Raw genomic sequence first — 24,490 nt, 5'->3', positions numbered from 1 at the left:
TCTCTGGTCTTCAAATCATTTTTGTGGCTCTTTTCTTCACCCGCTCCAATTTTTCAACATCCTTTTTAAAAGGTGGTTACCGTAACTGTATGCATTATTTCATATCAGTCTCGCCAATGCCATAATAACCTCCCTACTACCCTGTTTATACAACCCAGGACGGCATTAGCCTTTCTTGCCACAGCATTGCCCTGGGAGCTCATTGTGAGTTACATGTTCACTGTGACCACTAAATCCTTTTCAGAGTCACTGTTTTCCAGGACACAGGCCCCCATTCCGAAGGGCTGGTCTGCATTCCTTGTTCTTAGGTGTATAACTTTGCATCTGGCTGTATTAAAACACATTTTGTTTGAATGGTCTCAGCTTCCCAACCAACCTAGATCACTGTATGGCTGCTCTATCCTCATTGTTGTTGACTGTTCCCCCAATCTTTGTGTCATCCACAAATATTATCCGGAGTGATTTTATATTTACTTTCAGATCGTTGATGAAAATGATGAGTAGTATCAGTCCTAGTACAGAACCCTGCTAGAAACACCTGCATTCAATTATGATTCCCTATTGACAACTACTTTTTGAGATCTGTTGGTTAGCCAGACCTTAATCAATTTAACATGTGCTTTATTGATATTGTATAGTGCTAATTTTTTAATCAGAATGTTCTGATTAAAGTCAAATATCTTACAAAAGTCAATGTATCTTACATCTATGCAGTTACCATTATCAACCAAACTTGTAACCTCATCAAATGAAATAAGTTTTGCTTGACAAGGCCTATTTTCCATAAAACCATGTTGGTTTGCATTAATTATATTCTTTATCGGTTGACTCCCATATCATGGTTTCTATTATTATGCCCAGGATTGATGTCAGGTTAGCCATCCTATAGTTACTTGGGCCATCCCATTTGCCCTTTTTGAATATTGGCACAGCGTTAGTACTCTTCCAGTCTTCTGGAATTTCCCCAGTATTCCAATATTTATTAAAAATTAACATCAGTGGACCAGTTATCTCCTCAGCCAACTGGGATGTTTTTGGCCAAGTTATTCAGCCCTTCTGATTTTAAAATGTTTATCCTTAGTAGCTGTTGTCTAACATCCTTTTCATTTGCTATTAGACTGGAAAGCACTTCATCATCAGCATCATGTGAGTACATCATCCTGCTTCTTTCCAAAAACAACAGAAATGTTTATTGAATACTTCCACTTTTTCTGCATAATTAACAACAATTTTACTATCTCCATCTAGTAATGGGCCTACACTGGTGTGTCTCACTGGGTTCTAGATAGGACCAGTTTGAAGGGGAGGGCTCGGGAGGTGGGGATGATTGGAGAGCAAGCCCATCCCACAGTTACCCTTCAGCCTTGCCTTTTGTCCTGGGGAGAGCTGGGCCTGGCCCTGGCCCTGCAGGAGAGGGGCCCCGCTGTGAGGTGAGTGCAGGACCTCCCTCCGCTCTGTACTGGACGGGGGTTGTGGTGCTAGGGCAGAGGGCGCAGCTATGCAGGGGTCAGTGCCCCCTCAGCACAGGTAGGAGGAAGAAGTGGCCATGAAGGAGGAGGAGGACACTGGCCTATCATTTTGGACCTTCCCCCGCCCCATGAATTTGGACCCTGTATGTGTTGCAAAAGAGGACAAAATGCAGTTGGTGGGTGTGACATAGAGACCCATTTGTGGTTTACTACTCTGTGTTAGCAGCTCTTCTCAGGCCTGACATACTCATTACACTTAGCACACTGTTATTATCTGTATCTAAAAGGTAGCATGTCCGATACCAATGGAAAACTAATAACTCACTGATCATTAATATTCTTGCAAGATGTCTGCACAGGGCGTGTACAAAGAGTTATGAATATGTGCTAGAATTATGTTCTTAAAATTGTTTGGCAAGCCATCCGTAAGTCCAGTCTGGCCTAGACAAAGGAATGTGTATTTGTCTGTCTGTCCAGCCTGGGCATCAGGCAGAGACAATGACAGTCCATCTACATATATAAGGTAAACAAAGCTATCCAGTGAGAGAGAAGACATCATGGCATTTACTCCCCAGCAAGAGAGAGAGAAATTTTCTCTTGGCAATAAAGTCTGGGTCTGAACCTCTAATAAGTAATTGAATTAACCGATTGTATATAATATACTGTATTATAGAAGTGTATCAGGTAAGACCTCTGATGAAAGCTAATGACATACTGGTGATTAATATTCTGAAATGTATATATTAACACTATATGAGGAAATATGGATACTCAGTGATCTCATGCTTTAACGTCTGTGACCAAACACAGGGAGAAACAGCTGCCTTCCTGTCTGGGAGAAATCCTATCTACCGGTCTCCAATGAAATTAAGCAAGGTGTGATCAATAACAGGGGAAGCCTCATTTTATACAACTCAGCAGAGTGATGGGAAGTCCACAGGAAGAGAAGAACAGCATGAGGTCATCCTGAGCCTTGGAACAAAACAGTAAGTTTGGGAAGATATATGGAAAGAGGAGAAGTCATCTTGGCATCTATTACTGGACAGACACAAGGAGCCAGAGCTTTTGCAAGCTGAGAAAGATAGTCCTTCAACCATGGGGTGTCTCCGGGAATGGAAGAGTGGTAAGGACCTTGAACAAAGATTGTAGCTTATTAAGTTAGGTCTCAGCCATTAGAATGTGTATTTTTACTTTTCTTTGTAACCCTTTCTAACTTCATTCCTTCTACTTGGTATCACTTAACCCTGTGCCCTTTTGTTAATAAATGTGTTTTATTTTTCCAATAAACCAACTCAGTGCTGTGTTTGAGTGTGTATTTATCCCAGTAAAATTAATCATAGAATATCAGGGTTGGAGGTCATCTAGTCCAACCCCGGGCTCAAAGCAGGACCAATCCCCAGACAGATTTTTGCCCCAGATCCCTAAACGGCCCCCTCAAGGATTAAACTCTCAACCCTCGGTTTAGCAGGCCAATGCTCAAACCACTGAGCTATTCCTCCCCCCCAATAAGCTGCAATATGCTTTTGTCTCTTTAAAGGAGTAAACAAACCTTATTATTTCTGAGTGTTTCAAAAGAAGGCTGGACCCCTCAGGTCAGACAGTTTGGGGGAAATTCGGGACTGGGAATGTGGGGTCACCGCTGCATAAGGTAACGGGGAGATCAAGACCACCCTAGTCTTATTGTCGTCCTCCTGTGTGTCCCTAATGAAGCTGATCCCCCAATCTTTTAAACACTTACATGCATTCTTCAAAGTTGACTTCACTGGGACTATGCGTGTGATTAAAGTTGAATAAGTCTGTAATTATTTGCAGGATCGGAGCCTTATACATTTAGGGCTTCAGAGCAGTTCCATTATAACTCCATGTGTTAAACTTACAGCATTCCAAAATGTGTCTTTTGGGCTGAAATTTTCCATGTTTGTTCCCTGACAGAAGGTGACTGTCAGGTAAATGTAGGCGCAAGTCCCTTCAGCTAGGTTTTTAATAATCAAAGGATGAAAAATATTTTTTCATAGTAAAAAATAAATTAAAAAAGTAAGCACACTTTTTATCAAGGTTACAGCAAAAACAATGGATTTATTTTGTGGAGAACTGGGAACTTCTGATTTATTTTCTTATGAAAAATGTGTGACTGTTTCCCTTCCCCCCACTTCCGCCTTTGTATGGTTACCTCCCAAGTGTGAATGGATTGTTTTGTTGTTTTTTTCTTGAAACCAGACAAGCAAAGACAAAACTAGACAAATGACTGTGGGGAAATCATCTAGCATGAATGAACTATCAGGAATTAAAATCACTGAGGTTAATTTATTGCAAATCTCTAGACAGATAAACATATCTGGAGAAGTAACACACCCTGAGGGGAATTGCATCTACTGATTTGACTAGGTTTAAGAGGCCTACCAAACAAAGAACTGAGAACTGTATAAAATGACCAGCCTGATATAAAGGAGGTTTCACTCTCACTTGATGCAAGAACTAATAGGACACTGTGACCTAGAAGGACAAACACGGCCAAAGGGTTTAAAGGATTTGGAAACCTACCAGGGTTCTGTGTGGTTGATAGGTGTTACTTGGTAGTGGGCATGTAAGCGGTTTATTGTTTTATAGTATGTTTTCTGTGTCATCCTTTTCTTTTGAATACATACTTTGCTTTCTGAAGACTGGATGGTTCCTGGTTAACCCTATCATTGCCCCTGAGTGAGAACAGAATGGCTGTTGCTGTACTAAACTCAAACTTACTGAAGCGATCACAGTGAATTGCAGGAGGAATTGGAGCATGCACTATTAATTCGCCCCAATCCTTTAGGTGCTGACTATGCACAAGAGAAGAACAGGACAGGTTTCATTTTCTAGAAACTGGAGGCCTGTGCTGCTGGCAACACCACTGCACTTTTCAATAACCGGGACGTCTATGAAAAAATTGCACAGGGGAAAGGAGTATGACAGGGATCAGCAGCAGTGCTGCGCAAAAGCAAAGGAACCGTGGCAGGCACCACAAATAGACTCAGAAATACCGATTTAAAACAAACAAACAAACCTCAGAATATATTTAAAATACAATTTGCGGTATGTGTGCATCATATATGGGGGAAAATCCTCCTCCTGGTGTGAATTTTAAGAATGCTGTTGTGACTAATGTGAGAGTGCCCTGTAATAATTATGGATCTATGAAAAGTTGATATCTGTGTCTTGAGCGCTTGGGGATGGGCTGAACGCCATCTTTAAATTTAAACGTTAAAAGGAAAAAACCATGCAGATGCTTACCCGAGGTCCCTTCCCCTTCAGCGGGCTCGTCTGTACTCAGCTGGTGGGATTGACTAGATTGTGGTGGAGTCTCAAATAGGTCATGGCTGGAACCTCCCACCGCATCTCCCTCTTCCTTCCCGTTCATGGCAGGTGTGTCTGTCTCAAGCTCCTGAGAGGTATCCAGAGTGGTCTGCAGGGTGCAGGTGGGGTCTCCGCTAAGTATGGCATGCTGCTCATAAAAGTGGCAGGTCTGCGGCTCAGCACCAAATCAATTGTTGCCCTCCCTGGCATTGTGGTATGCCTGCCACAGGTCCTTGGCTTTGCACTACTACTTATCCCTGTCACACCCCTTTCTCTGAATCCCCAGTGCAATTTTTTCATACATGTCCATGTGTCTATGGCTGGTTCATAGCTGTGCTTGCACAGCCTCTTCTCCCCACAGGCCCAGGAGATCCAATATCTCCTCTCTAATCCAGGCAGGAGCGTGTCTAGTGCCTGCAGCCAGCATAGTCATTGGGCAGCTGCACACCAGGGAGAGCTGCTAGTTGCGCTCACCAAGGTAGGTAAAGATATTTCAAAAATACATGGTGGGGCTAAAAAGGGGGTTGTGGTTGCTGGGTTTCATGTCGCCTGGGCAGTGGAGTTTATAATTGTGACCAGAGCGGTCATTGTCACAGGGAATGGGGCATTGTTAGACAGCTGTTGGAGGACTTTTAAGGTAGACACAGGTCTACCTTTGCACTGTGTTAACCTCAGTGCATTGACCATGGTTCCATGCCGTTTGGGGAGGTGGTTTTAATTTGTTACCGTAATGGTGCGCTTAGGTCGGCCATAGACCAATTTTGTGTGGGGACACTGATGATGGCAGACCAGCCCATGCTAAGACCCCTAGGCCTCAACTGAACACTGACAAATACATTGCTGAAGCCAATTTGGCTCACCTGTGCGGTAGTATTGTTAAAATAGGTTTTGAAGTTATAAAATGTGTTGTGTTGGACTTTATAGAATGCTTATAAGTTGCTGCATGCACTAATATCACTTATAATATCCGTATCCAGTGGTGAGCTGGAGCCAGTTTGCACCGGTTCGCGCAAACCTGTTGTTAAATTTAGAAGCCAGTTTAGAACCCGTTGTTAAAGGGGTGGGCAAACTCAGGCCTGCGGGCCACATCCAGCCCACGGGCCACATCCAGCCCACGGGACCGTCCTGTCAGGCCCGCCTGAGCTCCCGGCTGGGGAGGCTCCCCCGACCTCTCCTCCGCCTTCCCCCCTTTCACAGAGCCCGGCACCAGCGCTCTGGACCGCTCCTGGGCAGCTCTGCAGCTCCTGCCGCTTTGAACGGCATGGTAAGGGGGTGGGGCTGCGAGCTCCAGCGGGCCGCGCGGCATCCATACACGCTGCCCTGAGCAGCATGGTAAGGGGGCCGGGCCGGGGCTGGGAAGAGGGGTTGGATAAGGGGCAGGGAGCGGTTGGCGGGGGCGGAGGTTCTGGCGGGGGGGGGTTGGGTAGGCATGGGAGTTCCGGGGGTCTGTCGGGATGGTGGTGGATATGGTCGGGACAGGGAGCGGGGCGAGTTGGGTAGGGGGTGGGGCCCTGAGGGGCGGTTAGGGTTGGGGGTCTCAGGCTTGTACTCACTGGGCGGCGCTTAATAACTGGTTCCCTATCGGGTTGGCGGCGGCACTTCAGCAGCAGGTCATTCACTCGCTCCGGGTCTTCAGTGGCACTGAAGGACCCGCTGCCGAAAACCCGGAGCGAGTGAGGGACCCGCTGCCGAAGACCCGGTAGGGAACCAGTTATTAACATTCTGGCAGCTCGTCACTGTCTGTATCCCATGTTATAAGGTAAAGTTTGTGTTTGCTCTGTATCGGTAAAGCTTCTCTCCTGACTGGTGATTTATAAAGTGTGAAATATTAGTTTGACACAGAAGAAGTTATCTCCTGCCTAATGAAAGAAGGCCCATCAACACCGGACAAACCACTGCGGAACATTAGAGGACCAAAGACTTTGTTGATTGCTTCTCTTCCTGAAACCTCCCATGAAGAGGAAATATGCAACTGAATTCCTCCCAACTGCTGAACTTGCAACTTGAAGCAGAAGGGGGAAAGGAATAAAAGGTGCTAACAAGGAGAAATTGTATCTTTCATGCTGCTTGGACCCTGAGGAACAAGAATGATGAAGCATAAGCAAAAGATCCCCAGTGCTGGGCCTGTGTTAGCACTAAAGAACATATAGTGCTTGCCTATTATAGTAGCTTCTATTACCTGGGAGTAACCTAAATATTGCTGTGAACTTTCACCAAAGTACGCTCGCCAGGGTGTCAAAATAGATTGGAATACCCCTGGGGACTGTCTGTGACTCCATGTTAAGGCTGTTATAGTGCCTGAGGAGTTCACACTGGATAATTGGTTGGTGAAATCTGAGTAAGGAACTCACAACCAATTTGGGGTTTGTGCCCTGTTCCCTAACAGTCTGCCCTGTGCTTGATACTCATGCTCTTGAGCCACTCCCAGGACCGCTGGACAGACGCATTCACAAATAGGTCAACACAAGGTGACTTATGTCAACCTAACTTCGTAGTGTAGACCAGGCCAAAGGCAATCTTTTATTCTGTCAAAAGCCTCCATTCCAGATACATAATAGGTAACACTATTGCTTGTATCTTTCAAAACCAGTTTGGAGCTGCTTTACCCTTCATTCCTCACTGTAAAAGGTACATAAGCCAAGTGCTCCTTAATTACTCCCTCCAGTCCTACATCCACTAATCTTAATGCTTCTCTAATAACCAATTAGAGACTGTTTTTGTTCCCCTTACTCACAATATATCTTTGGCAAAAAGCACCTGGCCATGTGTGACCATTTCCCTCCCCAATACCACCAACACAGTGTATTTATACAGAAATTACAGACAGGTGGGAAGTTTGATACTGAATTCTAAACTGAATATCCAGATAGCTCCATCAGTCACAGTCAACCTTTCCCAGGACCCTGCATCATGACCACCACTATATTTCTGGTGGAGGGGGACTCCCTCCAGAGCCCAGCAAATGGTAAGGACTGTAAACAAAACCCCCAGAAACAGCTGCCCCTGAACTTTAAGGAAGTTTTGTATCTGGACCCAAGTTTTGCAGCACAGGGCCATTTTGTTAATTTGCTAAGTGACATGGAGCCCTTCCTTTCTCAGGGCCTTTGGGGGCTTCCCTCCTTGTATCTGTTGATTCAGGAAAGAAAGGAATAGGAATGATAATCACACCCAGGGCTCATGTGGCAGTGTGTAGCACACTATCTCTAGACCATTGAGCTGGCATTACAAACTATATTGAAACATATGGCTGCTATTGGGGAAGGGTGAGAGTTATTTAAGTGATGGCAGGTAGCTATGACATGTTGGTAGTTGTATAAGGGGATTTTTTTCTCAATATGCTGTGCAGGGCTGTGCCAAATACAAGGTGGGAGAAGATGGGCTTCCTAAGGCTATGTATACACTATCCTACGGATCGACAATCCGGGGTTGATTTAGCGGGTCCACCAAATCGACTGCAGATCACTCCCCAGTCGACCCCAGTACTCCACCCTGGACGAGAACAGTAAGGTAAGTTGACGGGAAAGTGCCTCCCGTCGACCCTGCATAGTGGACCCTGCAGTAAGTCGACCTAAGCCATGTCGACTCCAGCCACATTATTCACGTAGCTGGAGTTGCGTAGTTTAGGTCAACTTACCGCTGTAGTGTAGACATAGCTTAAGTGTGATTTCTCAGAGCCTACGTCTCACCTTGTTCCACGGTAATCATGTTACATACAGACTATTGCTAGTGGATGCTCGCAGCTGTCATTTATTGTTGCCTGCTCAGTTACATTTGAATTGTGCTTGGTAACTGTTTTTTAAAAAATGAAGTAGTTTGTAATGTTTTCTTCTTCAGAGAGAATAGAAAAACAGAATAGGAAGGAGAAATTGGTCCAAACTCTGCTGTCAATTTCAATGTTGTAAATTTGCCTTGTACCGAACACAATGGAATTAACTCCAGATTTACACATGTATAACTGAGAGCAGAAATTGGCCCTTAGTCTGTATATGCGGGTCTATTTACAGGAGATGCCTTTTAATTTTTGTTCTCTGAATGGAGCTGTAGCATCGAATGTTCAAAGTCAGAGTAGGTCTTCACTGCACAGTGAGGGTATGTCTATGCTGCGCAAAAAAAACCCCCAAAAAACTGATGGGCTCTCAGGGCTTGCGCTATGGGGCTCAAAATAGCAGTATAGATGTTGTGGTGTTACTGTGGCTTTAAGGGAATGAATAGAATCTTCAGGGTGTGGGAGCTAACAGCTGGAGGAGGTGGTCTGGCAAATTCTCACTGCTTTTTCCAGATTTAGATCTGGCTCGTCTAACAGTCTCTTTCTTACACTGATAACGTTTATACCCATTACAATATGATCTCCTATCATTGACTGCGATAAAGCCAAAGGAGACCTTTTCAAAGATTTATAGAAAGCTATTTAGAAAATTCTGTTATATATATATAAAATATGCAAATACATTTGTGCTAAAAAAAATCATTACAAGAAGTGAGATTGGTGTTACTGTGGTTTTAAGAGAGTGACTAGAATTTCCAAGGTGTGGGAGCTGACAGGTGTGGGAGAAGGCTGTGGGTTTTAGGTTAGACATTAGGCTGACCTGAGCTAAGATGCTCTGTGTATATATTAACTATGTATCTAATAAAGACTTGTTAAATTACTAGCTATGAATTATTAGTAAGGCTAGCGGATTACTTGAATAGAAAACAACACAGTCATTTCTGCTCCGGCTGGAGCCCATGCTCTGAAACCTAGTGAGGAGGGAGGGTCTCGGAGTCCATGGTCCAGCCTAACCGGAATATCTACACTTTTGTTTTTAGACCCATTGCGCAAGCCTGAGTAAGATGACCCAGGCTATGAGACTCACTGCTGTGTTTTGTGGGGGAGGGGTTCTTTTGTTATTGCAGTGTAGACATACCCTGACTGTCACGCCAGTTAGCCCAGCCTGGGTTTGAGCATCCCCACTGGTAAGCCATACTTGAATTACTGCATCCTCACTGGTGCTGCACCCCCACAATGTGTGTGTCACTAGGACTTCTGGGGCAAATCCCATGGTTCTTTGTACTGAGATGCTCTAGGATTGTTTCCCAGTCAGTTGCGAGAGAACTTGTCTGTCTTGCGCGGATTGGGGGGAGGGAGGGAGAGAAGGCACTGGAGTACTGTCAGTTCTCAAGTGATTTATCCTGCATATTCACTGCAAAACTGGTGGGTTCCATCAGTTAAAGTGGATCCTGGGCTCTAATCTGTATCCTGCCTCGCTGAGTAAACTAACCCTGGATTATAGCACCTAAGAGTCTGGGTAAAAGGTTTTTCTGTGTGGACAGTAGAGGGGTTTGGGCTAAAACCCAGGTAAGAGCCAGGGTTAACTTTACAATGAAGACTTACCCTAATATATGGAAATGGCTATCTGGAGGAAGGAATCACAGGATTTTGAACATGAGACCTCAATGCCTTTCTACCAGTGCTATGAACATGCAGTGGTACATTCCTGTCCAGCAGGGGGTAGTGGGGCCTAGATGGTTTTGCCCTATTAAAATGAAGCAATTTCGTTTATAGGGACAATGGGAGATAGGCATCTAATTGTCATTTGTGCCTTTGAAAATCTCTCCCTTAAGTTAAACTTTAATTTACAACTTGTTAAAGTGGGTAACTTTCTAAATGGGAAGCAGGTGCCTAGAATGTCAGTTGTGGCTCAGCAGTTTAGTACCCTGTTAATTGATGACAGACTCTCACTGTAAACAAGGCTAACTTTGAAAGGCAAATTATATAAAAATGACACCTTTTTACTCAACCAGTTGCTCCCGGTGTGTGTTCAAAAATGGAGCTGGTCAGAAAATCATGTGAGGGAGCATTGCAACATTTAAAAAAAAATTCCATTTGTGCTGAAATTTTCTGACCAGCTCAAATTCAGAGTCGCACCACACCATCCTCTTGATTGTAGGGATTTTAAAAAACAAAAGCTAACTCGTGTTTGTTGTATTGTCTCTCGAGTACTATAGAAGAATGAGTTAGGTTCCAATATGGTTCATGAATCATTATCCACAGATTTGATAATTAAGTTCCAACTGCAAGGCCAAATTCTAAATGCCAGGCCCGCAAACCCAGTCTGAGACTTTTTTAGATTATCTGACTTTCAGTCTTTCAGTATCTCCTTAGCTCTCCATCTCCTTTCCTCTCATTCTGGTACCTAGAGTTATACTTTGGATACGTTTTTTCTTGTGAAACTGGAAACTAACATGTGAAGGGTTTTTTGTGTGTGCTGCTGAGTAATTTTTTTTTTTTTTTTTAAAGAAAGACCTAAAACACACACTTCTTTTCAGGAGAATCAGGCTGGATGTGCAACCTGGTTATGTGTCTCTAGGAGGATGCTTTACCTTGAATATGGCAGACTGTCCTGGAATGTGGGATGTGTCTGGAGAGAAAATAAGTTCCACTTGCTCTTCCAAAAGGAGAATCGCTCAGACTTCTCTGTGTTATTACTTTGTAGTTGAACTCAGGCTCAGGCTGTTGTTTGAAATTGATATTCATGATGTAACTTTGCTATTCTCCCCACAGCAACTCTTGGGGTAGTGGGTCCTGACAGTGTCTCATCAGCAGCGGCCAAATGCTGGAAGTACAGAATAACAATAGTCATGGACACGAAGGGAGCAGAACACTTGAATTGCTACTTGTTTTTCTTGTGAGTGTTTTACATTTTGTTACTGTCTCTTCAATATTCCTTCTGGGGCAGCCTTAAGCAGGCACAGGCTCAGTAGGAGACTTTCTAAGGCTCCACTTCTAGGGGATGGCATAATAGTCTTGGGACCACTTTGGTCAGTGTAGTGAGGCGGTGTGGCTCCCCGCTGCCCCGGAGGGGGAAGAGCCCATCCGGAGGCCGGAGTGGGCGGAGCTAGGGAGCTCTGAGCTCACTCCTCAGAGGGTCAGGCGGCGACCCTGAAGTCTAAAAGCTCGCCCTCACAGCTCAGTCAGGCCCCAGCCGCCGGAGAGACCAGACGTCTCCAGCATAGCTCGTGACTGGGAAGAACCCACGGCCCAAGGCAGCCGCCAGGACTGGCCGGGCCTGCCCTGCGCCCGCTATCCGGAGGACCCGCCGGACCGGCCGATCAATCCCTGCCCTGACGAACCCATGGCCTTGGATCCCCCAGAGGCCGACACCAGGACCCAGGTAGGCCCCGAGGGGGAGTGTGGAAGTAGCCCGGGGGCAGCCGACCCCAGTCTGGCTGCAGCGCTGCCAGAGCCTATATCAGTGTGTTGTGGCCAAAATCCCCACTGACTAAGCAGCGAGTCTTCTGCCGCTGCTAGGGCCCCGGGCTGGGACGCAGTGGAGTGGGAGGGCCTGCGTCCCCCTGCCCCTTCCGTGGGCGGCAGTCTCCCCCTCTCCCAGGCCTTTTGAGGCTTGGGCCCGCTATTGTTGCTCAGCCCTGACTGAGGGCCTGAGCTCCTGACTCAGCGTTTGTTGCCCCGCCCTGACCTAATGCCTGGGCTTAAATACTTTGTGCTATTGTTGCTCAGCCCTGACTGAGGGCCTGAGCTCCTGCCACAGTCTTATCGCCCGCCCTGAGCAGGGCCAGGCTTACCGTGTTCTTCTAGCTACAGCAAGAGCTGCTGAGGGAGACCCACGGCCGGACAAGTTTCCCCAGCGCACCGGTGTGTAGTGAGCCGGTGTGGCTCCCCGCTGCCCTGGAGAGGGTCGAGCCCCAGCAAACTCTTGTACAGTCAGTTACCGCCAGCCAGCCCTGAACTGCTCTTCTACACATGCAAAGTCTCTGCCCACATGGTCCACTATCCATTGCTGCACACAACTGAGCAGAAACAGGGACACCTCTTTGTAGGAAGAAATGACAGAAAGGGGAGATTAGATTTGTTGTTGAGTTGTGTGGGAAGAAGAGGGCAGGCAGTAATGGGTGAAGAAGAGGTGGGGCAGAAATGCCACCTTAGGATTTTGATATATTTATTAATACTAGATGGTATTGTGATTGGATGGTAAAATACCATTCTACAGCTTGCTGTTGCCTAAAACTCAGATAGTGTAGTAGATATATTTACGACTCACTACCTAGCTTTAGATATCTTTATGACTTACTACTTTCAACCTGTTTCTCCTCTCCCCCCCCCCCCCCCCAATAATATTCTCACACTGTCTGTCTCAGCCCTGAATTTATCACCTTGGATAGGATATATTTGAGGCCACCAGCTCTAATGCAGCGTCCTAAGAATATTTGAATTGTTGTATGCCATCTCAGGTTTTTATGATGTAAATATATTCTCACTTATACCTCTTTCAATATGTATCAAAAGTAATTATTTTTCCCGTGTGTGTGTTGCCAGAGAAGTAAAACATGGGAGTTTTTCTGTTCAGCCACACTTGCTTGGCTGACCTTTCCTAATTTTTCTTTTGTAGATTTCCAAGTCGTTTTGCATGACATTGAAAATTCATAAGAAAAGATGAAAGCTTTTGTACCCTTTCAGAAGTCAGATGTAACAGTCTCATCACCTGATTTCAGATTTGGGGTTTCTCTGGGACCAACATGACTATTGAATTATTTTCCTTTATTACTGGTGTCAAAGTTCCTTCCCCACTCTGAACTTTAGGGTACAGATGTAGGGACCTGCATGAAAACCTCTAAGCTTCTCTACCAGCTTAGATCTGCATTTGCTGCCACCACTCCCAATGCGCTAAGTCCCTTCCCTGGGTAGCCTTGAGAGACTCTTCCACCAATTCCCTGGTGAACACTGATCCAAAACCCCTTGGATCTTAAAACAAGGAGGAATTAATCATTCCCGTCCAATTCCTAGTGAATCCAGATCAATCCCCTTGGATCTTAGAACAAGGAAAAATCAATCCGCTTCTTAAAAAGAAGGCTTTTAATTAAAGAAAGAACGGTAAAAATCATCTCTGTAAAATCAGGGTGGAAAATAACTTTACAGGGTAATCAAACTTAAAGAGCCCAGAGGAACCCCCTCTAGCCTTAGGTTCAAAGTTACAGCAAACAGAGAGAAACACTCTAGCAAAAGGTACATTTACAAGTTGAGAAAACAAAGATAAAACTTAACACGCCTTGCCTGGCTGTTTACTTACAAGTTTGAAATATGAGAGACTTGTTCAGAAAGATTTGGAGAGCATGGATTGATGTCTGGTCCCTCTCAGTCCCAAGAGCGAACACTCACCAAAACAAAGAGCACAAACAAAAGCCTCCCCCGGCCCCACCAAGATTTTAAAGTATCTTGTCCCCTTATTGGTCCTTTGGGTCAGGTGTCAGCCAAGTTACCTGAGCTTCTTAACCCTTTACAGGTAAAAGGATTTTGGTGTCTCTGGCCAGGAGGGATTATAGTATGGTACACAGGAGGGCTGTAACCCTTCCCTTTATAGTTATGACACGCCCCCCAAATCACAGATCGTGTTGGATAGCTGGTTCCACACTGGCTGTGATTTCTTCCTGGAGCTCTAGGAGAAAACAGAGTTAATAAGACACATGCACCTTTAGACATACTACTGATTATGTAAAAACTAACAATATGTCCCACATTCCAAGAACAGTTTTTAACCAGTTGATTCAGGGAATCTTTCCTGGGAGAGTGCATCAGCCACTTTGTTAGAAGCTCCTGAAATGTGTTGTATTTCAAAATCAAAATCTTGGAGAGCTAAACTCCACCGAAGAAGTTTTTTGTTATTCCCCTTGGCGGTATGAAGCCACATTAGTGCAGCATGGTTGGTTTGTAGTTGGAAACGCCGTCCCCAAACGTATGGGCATAGCTTTTCCAGCGCGTACACAATGGCGTAGCATTCCTTTTTGCTGATTGACCAGTGGCTTTCCCTCTCAGACAGTTTCTTGCTGAGAAACACGACAGGATGGAATTCTTGATCTGGTCCTTCCTGCATTAAAACTGCTCCCACACCCCGCTCGGACGTATCTGTGGTTACTAGGAATGGTTTGTCAAAGTCTGGGGCCCTTAGCACAGGGTCAGACATGAGTGTCCCCTTAAGCTGGTTAAAGGCCTTCGGACACTCATCAGTCCACTGAACTGCATTTGGCTGTTTCTTTTTGGTTAGGTCTATCAGTGGGGCGGCGATTTGGCTGTAGTGTGGTACAAATCGCCTATAATATCCGGCCAAGCCTAAGAAGGATTGGACCTGTTTCTTTGACTTTGGGACTGGCCACTTTTGGATAGCATCCACTTAGGCCTGTAGGGGATTTATAGTCCAGGTAAGTCACTCTGTTTTGGCCTATTTGACACTTTTTAGCCTTAACAGTTAGTCCTGCCTGCCTGATGCGCTTGAAGACTTTTTCCAGGTGCTCCAGGTGTTCTGCCCATGAATCAGAAAAAATGGCCACATCATCGAGGTAGGCAACTGCAGATTCTCCCAATCCCGCTAGGAGACCATCCACAAGTCTTTGGAAGGTGGCGGGTGCATTTCGCAGCCCGAAAGGGAGCACATTAAATTCATACACCCCTGCTTGGGTGACAAAGGCTGACCTTTCCTTGGCAGGTTCATCTAGTGGTACTTGCCAGTACCCCTTCATTAAGTTTAAGGTAGAGATGAATTGGGCATGTCCCAATTTCTCCAATAGCTCATCTGTGCGTGGCATTGGATAGTTGTCGGGACGAGTTACAGCATTTAGCTTACGGTAGTCCACGAAAAAGCGAATTTCTCCATCTGGTTTAGGAACTAGAACCACTGGAGATGCCCAGGCACTCTTAGAGGGGTGGATTATACCCATCTGTAGCATGTTCTGGATCTCCAGTTTTATAGCAGTTTGGGCATGAGGTGACTCCCGGTAGGGTGGGGTTCTAATTGGGTGAGCATTACCTGTGTCAATGGAGTGGTATGCCCGTTCGGTCCGTCCTGGGGTGGCTGAGAACATTGGTACAAAGCTAGTGCACAGCTCCTTGATCTGCTGTCGCTGCAGACGTCCGAGGGTCACGGAGAGGTTCACCTCTTCCATGCCACCATCCCTTTTTCCTTCATAGTAGACACCTTCAGGCCACTCAGTGTCATCTGTTCCCTGGGCTGTAAACTGGGAAACCTTTAATTCTCTGGAATAAAAGGCTTAAGAGAATTAACATGGTATACCTTAGGCTTTATGTTGGAGGTGGGGGATGCTATGAGATAGTTAACAGCTCCTAGGTGCTCCTGGATCGTGAATGGTCCTTCCCACGACGCTTCCATTTTATGGGCCTGGAGCGCCTTTAAGACCATGACTTGGTCTCCTACTTTTGAAGGACCGTTCTCTGGAATGTTTATCATACTAGGCCTTTTGCTCTTCCTGAGCATCCTTTAGGTTTTCTTTAGCAAGAGCTAAAGAGTGTCGGAGGGTGCTTTGTAGGTTGCTTACAAAGTCTAGAATATAAGTTCCTGGAGAAGGCGTAAACCCCTCCTATTGCTGCTTCACCAACTGTAATGGCCCCTTAATCTCGCAGCCATACACATTTTCAAATGGTGAAAACCCTAAACTGGGATGTGGTACAGCCCTGTAGGCAAAAAGCAACTGCTGCAACACTAGGTCCCAATCATTGGAGTGTTCATTTACGAATTTACGTATCATGGCCCCCAAAGTTCCATTAAACCTCTCCACCAGGCCATTGGTTTCATAGTGGTAAGGGGTGGCAACCAAGTGATTCACCCTATGAGTTTCCCACAGGCTTTTCATGGTCCCTGCCAGGAAATTAGTTCCCGAATCTGTAAGGATGTCGGAGGGCCAACCTACCCTGGCAAAAATGTCTGCTAATGCCTGGCACACACTTTTAGCCCTGGTGTTGCTTAAGGGTACTGCTTCCGGCCATCGGGTAGCAAAATCCATGGAAGTCAGTATGTACTGCTTTCCTCTGGGTGTCTTCTTTGGGAAAGGACCCAGAATATCCACAGCTACTCGCTGAAATGGGACCTCAATTATGAGGAGTGGCTGGAGAGGGGCTTTGACCTGGTCTTGGGGCTTTTCCACTCGTTGGCACACCTCACAAGACCGGACATAATTAGCAACATCCTTGCCCATTCCCTCCCAGTGGAAAGACTTCCCCAACCAGTTTTTGGTTCGGTTCACCCCGGAATGGCCACTGGGATGATCATGGGCTAAGCTCAAGAGCTTTACCCGGTACTTAGTTGGAACTACCAACTGTCTTTGAGGATGCCAGTCTTCCTGGTGTCCACCAGAAAGAGTTTCCTTGTATAAAAGTCCTTGTTCTACAACAAACCGGGATTGGTTAGAAGAGCTGAGAGGCGGTGGGGTGCTCCGTGCCACCGCCCAAGCTTTCTGAAGGCTGTCATCTGCTTCCTGCTCGGCCTGGAATTGTTCCCTTGATGCTGGAGACATCAGTTCCTCCTTGGACTGTGGACTTGGGCTTGGTCCCTCTGGAAGCGATGCAGGTGCTGGGGCTGTTTCTGTTGACTGTGAACCACTCTCCGCTGGTGCACTATGTGGTATTTCAGGCCCTGGCTGAGCCTCTTGGGTAGGGTTATCTGCTGCTTCTGCCAGTTCAGGCTCGCTGGTGCCCTCTGGCGTTGGAGTTGTAGACGGGTTTGCAAGCACTGGACTCAGTGCTGGCAATGGTTCTGGTGCTGGTTGCGTTGCCAGTTCCGGTTCTGGGACTGGCTTTGGCTGGGTCTCTGGGATTGGATCCACTACGGCTGTTGCAGTCGTTGGCAGGGGATCCGGTTCCACCACCTTTGTCTGGGTCTCTGGTAACACAGATGGGGCCCTGGTGGACAGCTCTGGAACAGGGATGGGGGTGAAAGCTTGCTTAGCCTGGCTGCGGGTGACCGTTACCACCCTCTTGGCTAGCTTCACATGGTTGGCCAAGTCTTCCCCCAGTAGCATGGGGATGGGATAATTGTCATAGACTGCAAAAGTCCACATTCCTGACCAGCCCTTGTATAGGACAGGCAACTTGGCTGTAGGCAGGGTTAAAGAGTGTGACATGAAGGGTTGAATTGTCACCAGAGCCTCTGGGTTGATGAGTTTGGGGTCCACTAGGGATTGGTGGATAGTCAACACTTGTGCCCCAGTGTCCCTCCACACAATAACCTTCTTTCTGCCCACTCTTAAGGTTTCCCTTCGCTCCGAGGGTATGAGAGAGGCATCTGGGCCTGGGGATCTTTGGTGTGATTGTGGTGTAATGAACTGTAATCCGTTGGGGTTCTTGGGGCAGTGGGCCTTTATATGTCCCAGTTCATTACATTTAAAACATCGCCCTGCTAAGGTATCACCGGGTCGAGGTTGGTTGGTGGAGACTGGTGTGGTGGGGTGAGAAGGCATCTGGGGTTTCCCTTGGGATGTAGGGGGGGCCTTGGGTTGTCCCCGGTGGTAGGGTTTTGTTTCAGGTTGCCCCTTCTGATATTCGCTCCAACTGCTATTAGGTTTTTTGTTTTTTTTGTTTTTTTTGTCACCTCCACCCATTTGACTCCAATCTCCCCCACCTTGGTTACAGTTTTGGGTTTCCCATCTAGGATGTACCTTTCTATTTCCTCAGGAACACCCTCTAAGAACTGCTCCATTTTCACTAGGAAAAACAGATCTTCCAGAGATTTAACATTTGCTCCTGATACCCAGGCATCACAATTTTTGTCAATGTGGTAGGCATGTCGGGTAAATGACACGTCTGGTTTCCACCTTAGGGCTCTGAACAGCCAACGGGCATGCTCAGGTGTTAACCCCATTCTGATTCTGGCCTTGTTTTTAAAAAAATTCATAACTGTTCATGTGTTCCTTAGGCATTTCAGCCGCCACCTTTGCTAATGGTCCACTGAGCTGCGACCTCAGCTCTACCATGTACTGGTCTGTAGTGATGCTATACTCAAGGCAGGCCCTTTCAAAATTTTCTAAGAAGGCCTCAGTATCATCGCCTGCCTTGTAGGTGGGGAATTTTCTGGGATGGGAAGCGGTACCTGGAAAGGGGTTGTTAGGGTTGGCTGGTATATCCTGCCTAGCCTTTACCAATTCCAGTTTATGTTTCCTCTCTTTTTCTCTCTCCTCCATCTCTTTTTCTTTCTGCTCCATCTCTTTTTGTTTTTCCTCCATAGCTCTTTTGTGGGCATTCTCTTTGGCTTTCTCTTCTCTTTCAGTAGCTGCTTTCTCGAGTTCTTTTATTTCGAGCAGTTTCTTATGATTTTTTTCACTTTCTTCTGCTGTCAGTCTGGCCAGCTCTAGTTTAGTAGCGGTGTCACTGGTACTCATTTTCCTGCTTTGTTGGGCTGGGTCACACCCCCACTGCAGTTCACTGAAACTGGGATGTACTCAGCTCAGGGCTGCTTAGTTAACAGAGACTTTCTAACTAGCTATCCCCGAGAGGTAGAAAGAAAAAAAACAATTCAGCTTGTAAATTCCTTTTGCCAGCTGTTTGCTCACTGCTTGAACCCTTCTATTAACAAAGACCCTTGTTAAAAAAACTTAACCCCTCTGCATTCAGGCAAGGAGAGATAAGATATGCATCTACCTTCAGCTCTGCTTTCTAAGCAGCTAGAAAGGAGAAAAAAAATCTTACTGGCTTTTGGTTTAAAATGATCCCACTTCTGCCATCATGTCAAGGTTCCTTCCCCACTCTGAACTTTAGGGTACAGATGTAGGGACCTGCATGAAAACCTCTAAGCTTCTCTACCAGCTTAGATCTGCATTTGCTGCCACCACTCCCAATGCGCTAAGTCCCTTCCCTGGGTAGCCTTGAGAGACTCTTCCACCAATTCCCTGGTGAACACTGATCCAAAACCCCTTGGATCTTAAAACAAGGAGGAATTAATCATTTCCCTCTCCCTTCCCTTTCCCCCCACCAATTCCTAGTGAGTCCAGATCAATCCCCTTGGATCTTAGAACAAGGAAAAATCAATCCGCTTCTTAAAAAGAAGGCTTTTAATTAAAGAAAGAACGGTAAAAATCATCTCTGTAAAATCAGGATGAAAAATAACTTTACACGGTAATCAAACTTAAAGAGCCCAGAGGAACCCCCTCTAGCCTTAAGTTCAAAGTTACAGCAAACAGAGGGAAACACTCTAGCAAAAGGTACATTTACAAGTTGAGAAAACAAAGATAAAACTAACACGCCTTGCCTGGCTGTTTACTTACAAGTTTGAAATATGAGAGACTTGTTGAGAAAGATTTGGAGAGCATGGATTGATGTCTGGTCCCTCTCAGTCCCAAGAGCAAACACTCACCAAAACAAAGAGCACAAACAAAAGCCTCTCCCCCCGCACAAGATTTTAAAGTATCTTGTCCCCTTATTGGTCCTTTGGATCAGGTGTCAGCCAAGTTACCTGAGCTTCTTAACCCTTTACAGCAGAATACGGACCCTGGACTTCAGAAAAGCAGACTTTGACTCCCTCAGGGAACAAATGGGCAGGATCCCCTGGAAGAATAACATGAAGGGCAAAGGGGTCCAGGAGAGCTGGCTGTATTTTAAAGAATCCTTATTGCGGTTGCAGGAACAAACCATCCCGATGTGTAGAAAGAATAGTAAATATGGCAGGCGACCAGCTTGGCTAAACAGTGAAATCCTTGCTGATCTTAAACGCAAAAAAGAAGCTTACAAGAAGTGGAAGATTGGACAAATGACCAGGGAGGAGTATAAAAATATTGCTCAGGCATGCAGGAGTGAAATCAGGAAGGCCAAATCACACTTGGAGTTGCAGCTAGCAAGAGATGTTAAGAGTAACAAGAAGGGTTTCTTCAGGTATGTTAGCAACAAGAAGAAAGTCAAGGAAAGTGTGGGCCCCTTACTGAATGAGGGAGGCAACCTAGTGACCGAGGATGTGGAAAAAGCTAATGTACTCAATGCTTTTTTTGCCTCTGTCTTCATGAACAAGGTCAGCTCCCAGACTGCTGCACTGGGCAGCACAATACGGGGAGAAGGTGACCAGCCCTCTGTGGAGAAAGAAGTGGTTCGGGACTATTTAGAAAAACTGGACGTGCACAAGTCCATGGGGCCAGATGCGCTGCATCCGAGGGTGCTAAAGGAGTTGGCGGATGAGATTGCAGAGCCATTAGCCATTATTTTTGAAAACTCATGGCGATCGGGGGAGGTCCCGGCTGACTGGAAAAAGGCTAATGTAGTGCCCATCTTTAAAAAAGGGAAGGAGGAGGATCCGGGGAACTGCAGGCCAGTCAGCCTCACCTCAGTCCCTGGAAAAATCATGGAGCAGGTCCTCAAGGAATCAATTATGAAACATTTAGAGGAGAGGAAAGTGATCAGGAACAGTCAGCATGGATTCACCAAGGGGAAGTCGTGCCTGATTAACCTAATTGCCTTCTATGATGAGATAACTAGCCCTGTGGATGAGGGGAAAGCAGTGGATGTGTTATTCCTTGACTTTAGCAAAGCTTTTGATACGGTCTCCCACAGTATTCTTGCCGCCAAGTTAAAGAAGTATGGGCTGGATGAATGGACTGTAAGATGGATAGAAAGCTGGCTAGATCGTCGGGCTCAACGGGTGGTGATCAATGGCTCTATGTCTAGTTGGCAGCCAGTTTCAAGCGGAGTGCCCCAAGGGTCGGTCCTGGGACCGGTTTTGTTTAATATCTTTATTAATGATCTGGAGGATGGTGTGGACTGCACTCTCAGCAAGTTTGTAGATGACACTAAACTAGGAGGCGTGGTAGATACAGTAGAGGGTGGGGATCGGATACAGAGGGACCTAGACAAATTAGAGGATTGGGCCAAAAAAAACCCTGATGAGGTTCAACAAGGACAAGTGCAGAGTCCTGCACTTAGGACGGAAGAATCCCATGCACTGCTACAGACTAGGGACCGAATGGCTAGGTAGCAGTTCTGCAGAAAAAGACCTAGGGGTCACAGTGGATGAGAAGCTGGATATGAGTCAACAGTGTGCTCTTGTTGCCAAGAAGACTAACGGCATTTTGGGCTGTATAAGTAGGGGCATTGCCAGCAGATCGAGGAACGTGATCGTTCCCCTTTATTCGACATTGGTGAGGCCTCATCTAGAATACTGTGTCCAGTTTTGGGCCCCACACTACAAGAAGGATGTGGAAAAATTGGAAAGAGTCCAGCGGAGGGCAACAAAAATGATTAGGGGTCTGGAGCACATGACTTATGAGGAGAGGCTGAGGGAATTGGGATTGTTTAGTCTCCAGAAGAGAAGAATGAGGGGGGGATTTGAAAGCAGCCTTCAACTACCTGAAGGGGGGTTCCAAAGAGGATGGAGCTCGTCTGTTCTCAGTGGTGGCAGATGACAGAACAAGGAGCAATGGTCTCAAGTTGCAGTGGGGAAGGTCCAGGTTGGATATTAGGAAACACTATTTCACTAGGAGGGTGGTGAAGCACTGGAATGTGTTACCTAGGGAGGTGGTGGAGTCTCCTTCCTTGGAGGTTTTTAAGGCCCGGCTTGACAAAGCCCTGGCTGGGATGATTTAGTTGGGAATTGGTCCTGCTTTGAGCAGGGGGTTGGACTAGATGACCTCCTGAGGTCCCTTCCAACCCTGATATTCTATGATTCTATGATTTTGGTGTCTCTGGCCAGGAGGGATTATAGTATGATACACAGGAGGGCTGTTACCCTTCCCTTTATAGTTATGACAACTGGCATTTATGTTACAGGGTTAATCATATAACAGGGGACAATCAATAAGCCATACACCCGTTGTGGGTATTCTGCATGTCACATCATGTCTGTATTTCAATATCTAGATGAGTACATATGGTGTGCTGGTGGTTGTAACTTTCCACCTCCTCAATTCTGATTTAAGAGAGAACTCTAGTTCAGAGGACCCTAATCATTAGTAAATCAAATTCAATCTCTTTCCAGGAAATGAAATCAAGGCATCATCAGAAAATCCTTGTTTGTAAACTCTACATGCTGCCAGTTGTGGGTATAGCAGGGAGCCTAGAGCAAACCTGGCCTGTTCTGAGGCAGAGCCCCTTTAAGAACAGGCCTTTGGGCTTGGTAGAGCGGGTTTTCAGACCCAGCTGGCGTAGGTTGTATGATTGCCTGATGAGCATCTGATTCCTACCAAGAGCACAGTTGAAGAGGGGAGCTGGAGGAAGCAGGCTGACTGCTTATGGAGGATTGGATAAGAGCTGCCAGGGGCAGGGAGGGTTTAGCAAGGAAGCTCCTGGGTCAGAGTTGTTGTTCAGTTGTTGGATGTATGTTGAATGGTTTTGTTTGTGGGGATGGGTGTTACTGGAGATTCTTGGTGCCACCAATAAGTGATGCCCTGAAGAAAGTGCCTGCAGATCCCAGGGGTGTCATTGGTTCTTTCCTGGGCTGTGGAGACCAGGCAGCAGTTTACAGTGGGCTTTGCCAGTCAAACCTGTTCTCTGGTAAGTTGCACAAAAATACTTCCCTAATTAGAATTTGGCATGATCTGGCAGCCCTGCCAATTAGTCAGCAGCTAACTGAGTAAGTAAAACAAAAAGCATGCTGCCATCTATGGATTATGAACTGTTGGCTAGTTTATAGCTAATCCAGATTAGTACAGTAGAAAGGTGGTTTTTGATGGGTTCCCTGAAAGATACTTATAATAATTACATTTTAATTAAACTGCCTCAAGGAAGGGTTAACATTTTTACTTAAACATACTAATGCATGGGTTATTTACCTTTGGGTCTCCTCTGAGCACAGCAATCCCATTGCTTTCAACAGTGAGGGGGAGGGATAGCTCAGTGGTTTGAGCATTGGTCTGCTAAACCCAGGGTTATGAGTTCAATCCTTGAGGGGGCCACCTAGGGATCTGGGGCAAAATCAGTACTTGGTCCTGCTAATGAAGGCAGGGGGCTGGACTTGATGACCTTTCAAGATCCCTTCCAGTTCCAGGAGATAGGATATCTCCATTTATTTATTTATTTTATTATTTGTTTCTAGTAGCACCCACCGTGTGATAAGTATTTTCCAGATATATGAGAAGGGACAGTCCCCACCACAAAATGCTCACGAACTAAGCACAGAGAAGGGGAGGTAGGCAAGGGAAAAACAAATTGGCCAGGGATTTACCTACACCCCCCTCCTGAATTTCCCCATTACCCCCCGACCCCAGTGGTCAACTAAACTAGTTTTTAAACATTGTTGCCAATTTAGTCAGTTGAAAATTTGAACTGAAATTGAAACATTAATACACACTTTAAAAGCATATACAATGTATGATCAAATACTTGTACCTGAAAAAGCATAATAGGTTTAAGAAGTATGAGCAAAGACTAGCTTCCTCACACAGCTGTTATTTTTTTTATGACAATGTCTGCGCATTCATTTTTGTGATGTTGGCCAACCTAATGATTTCAAATTCCGTTTTGTAAGCAAGATCTGAATGAGCTCTCCCCCGACAGCTGGGAGGATTGGAGGGCAGGGGAAGGCTTTAGGACCAGACTGTATTTTCATAAACACACCTACTCTGCCTCGGTATCCAGCAAACAGAACTGTGTTGCTAGGGTTGCCAATTTTGATTGGCTGTATTTCTGGAGGTTTCATCACATAACATAGTCTTTAATTAAAGATTAATCTTTAATTCCTGGAGACGCCAGGACACTCCTGGAGGGTTAGCAACCCTATGTGTTGCCCAAATGATCAATTTTGACTGGTGTTGGGTTACAAAGCACTTTATGGGTCTATGCCAGTTATGTGATATGTATGTATCTCTTCACCCTTGCAACCGATACCTGTAATTCCTCATAACTCAAGCCTGACCCCAGATGTACAGTACCTTCCCTCTTAACTTGTCTATTTAATTTTAAACATTAACTGTAATAACATTTATTTTGGAGGTAATGAAAT

The 24,490-nt window shown here is 45.8% G+C and overlaps 2 protein-coding genes across 5 annotated transcripts in view; one reads left to right on the top strand and one right to left on the bottom strand.

Annotated features, from left to right (window-relative positions):
- Positions 1-2,766, top strand: part of TRMT10A (tRNA methyltransferase 10A) — a 39,772-nt gene extending 37,006 nt beyond the window's left edge. The window contains exon 8 of the mRNA XM_042859983.2: positions 2,280-2,766. Coding sequence (XP_042715917.1) covers positions 2,280-2,395 — 116 coding nt within the window. The 3' untranslated portion in view covers positions 2,396-2,766. The remainder of the gene's footprint in view (positions 1-2,279) is intronic.
- Positions 1-24,490, bottom strand: part of C5H4orf17 (chromosome 5 C4orf17 homolog) — a 58,984-nt gene that overhangs the window by 11,572 nt on the left and 22,922 nt on the right. For 2 of the 4 annotated variants that reach the window (XM_065597651.1, XM_065597650.1), the window contains exon 2: positions 11,157-11,389. In XM_065597651.1, coding sequence (XP_065453723.1) covers positions 11,157-11,310 — 154 coding nt within the window. In that variant the 5' untranslated portion in view covers positions 11,311-11,389. Of the gene's footprint in view, positions 1-11,156; positions 11,390-13,861; positions 14,939-15,592; positions 15,818-24,490 lie in introns of those variants that run through there. The other 2 variants (XM_042859981.2, XM_065597649.1) reach the window with 2 other exon arrangements.

This window comes from Chrysemys picta, chromosome 5 (assembly GCF_011386835.1).
Source record: "Chrysemys picta bellii isolate R12L10 chromosome 5, ASM1138683v2, whole genome shotgun sequence".
NCBI lineage: Eukaryota > Metazoa > Chordata > Testudines > Emydidae > Chrysemys > Chrysemys picta.
The sequence above is the reverse complement of the archived record's forward strand: the minus strand, read 5'-3'. Positions and strand labels throughout refer to the sequence as shown.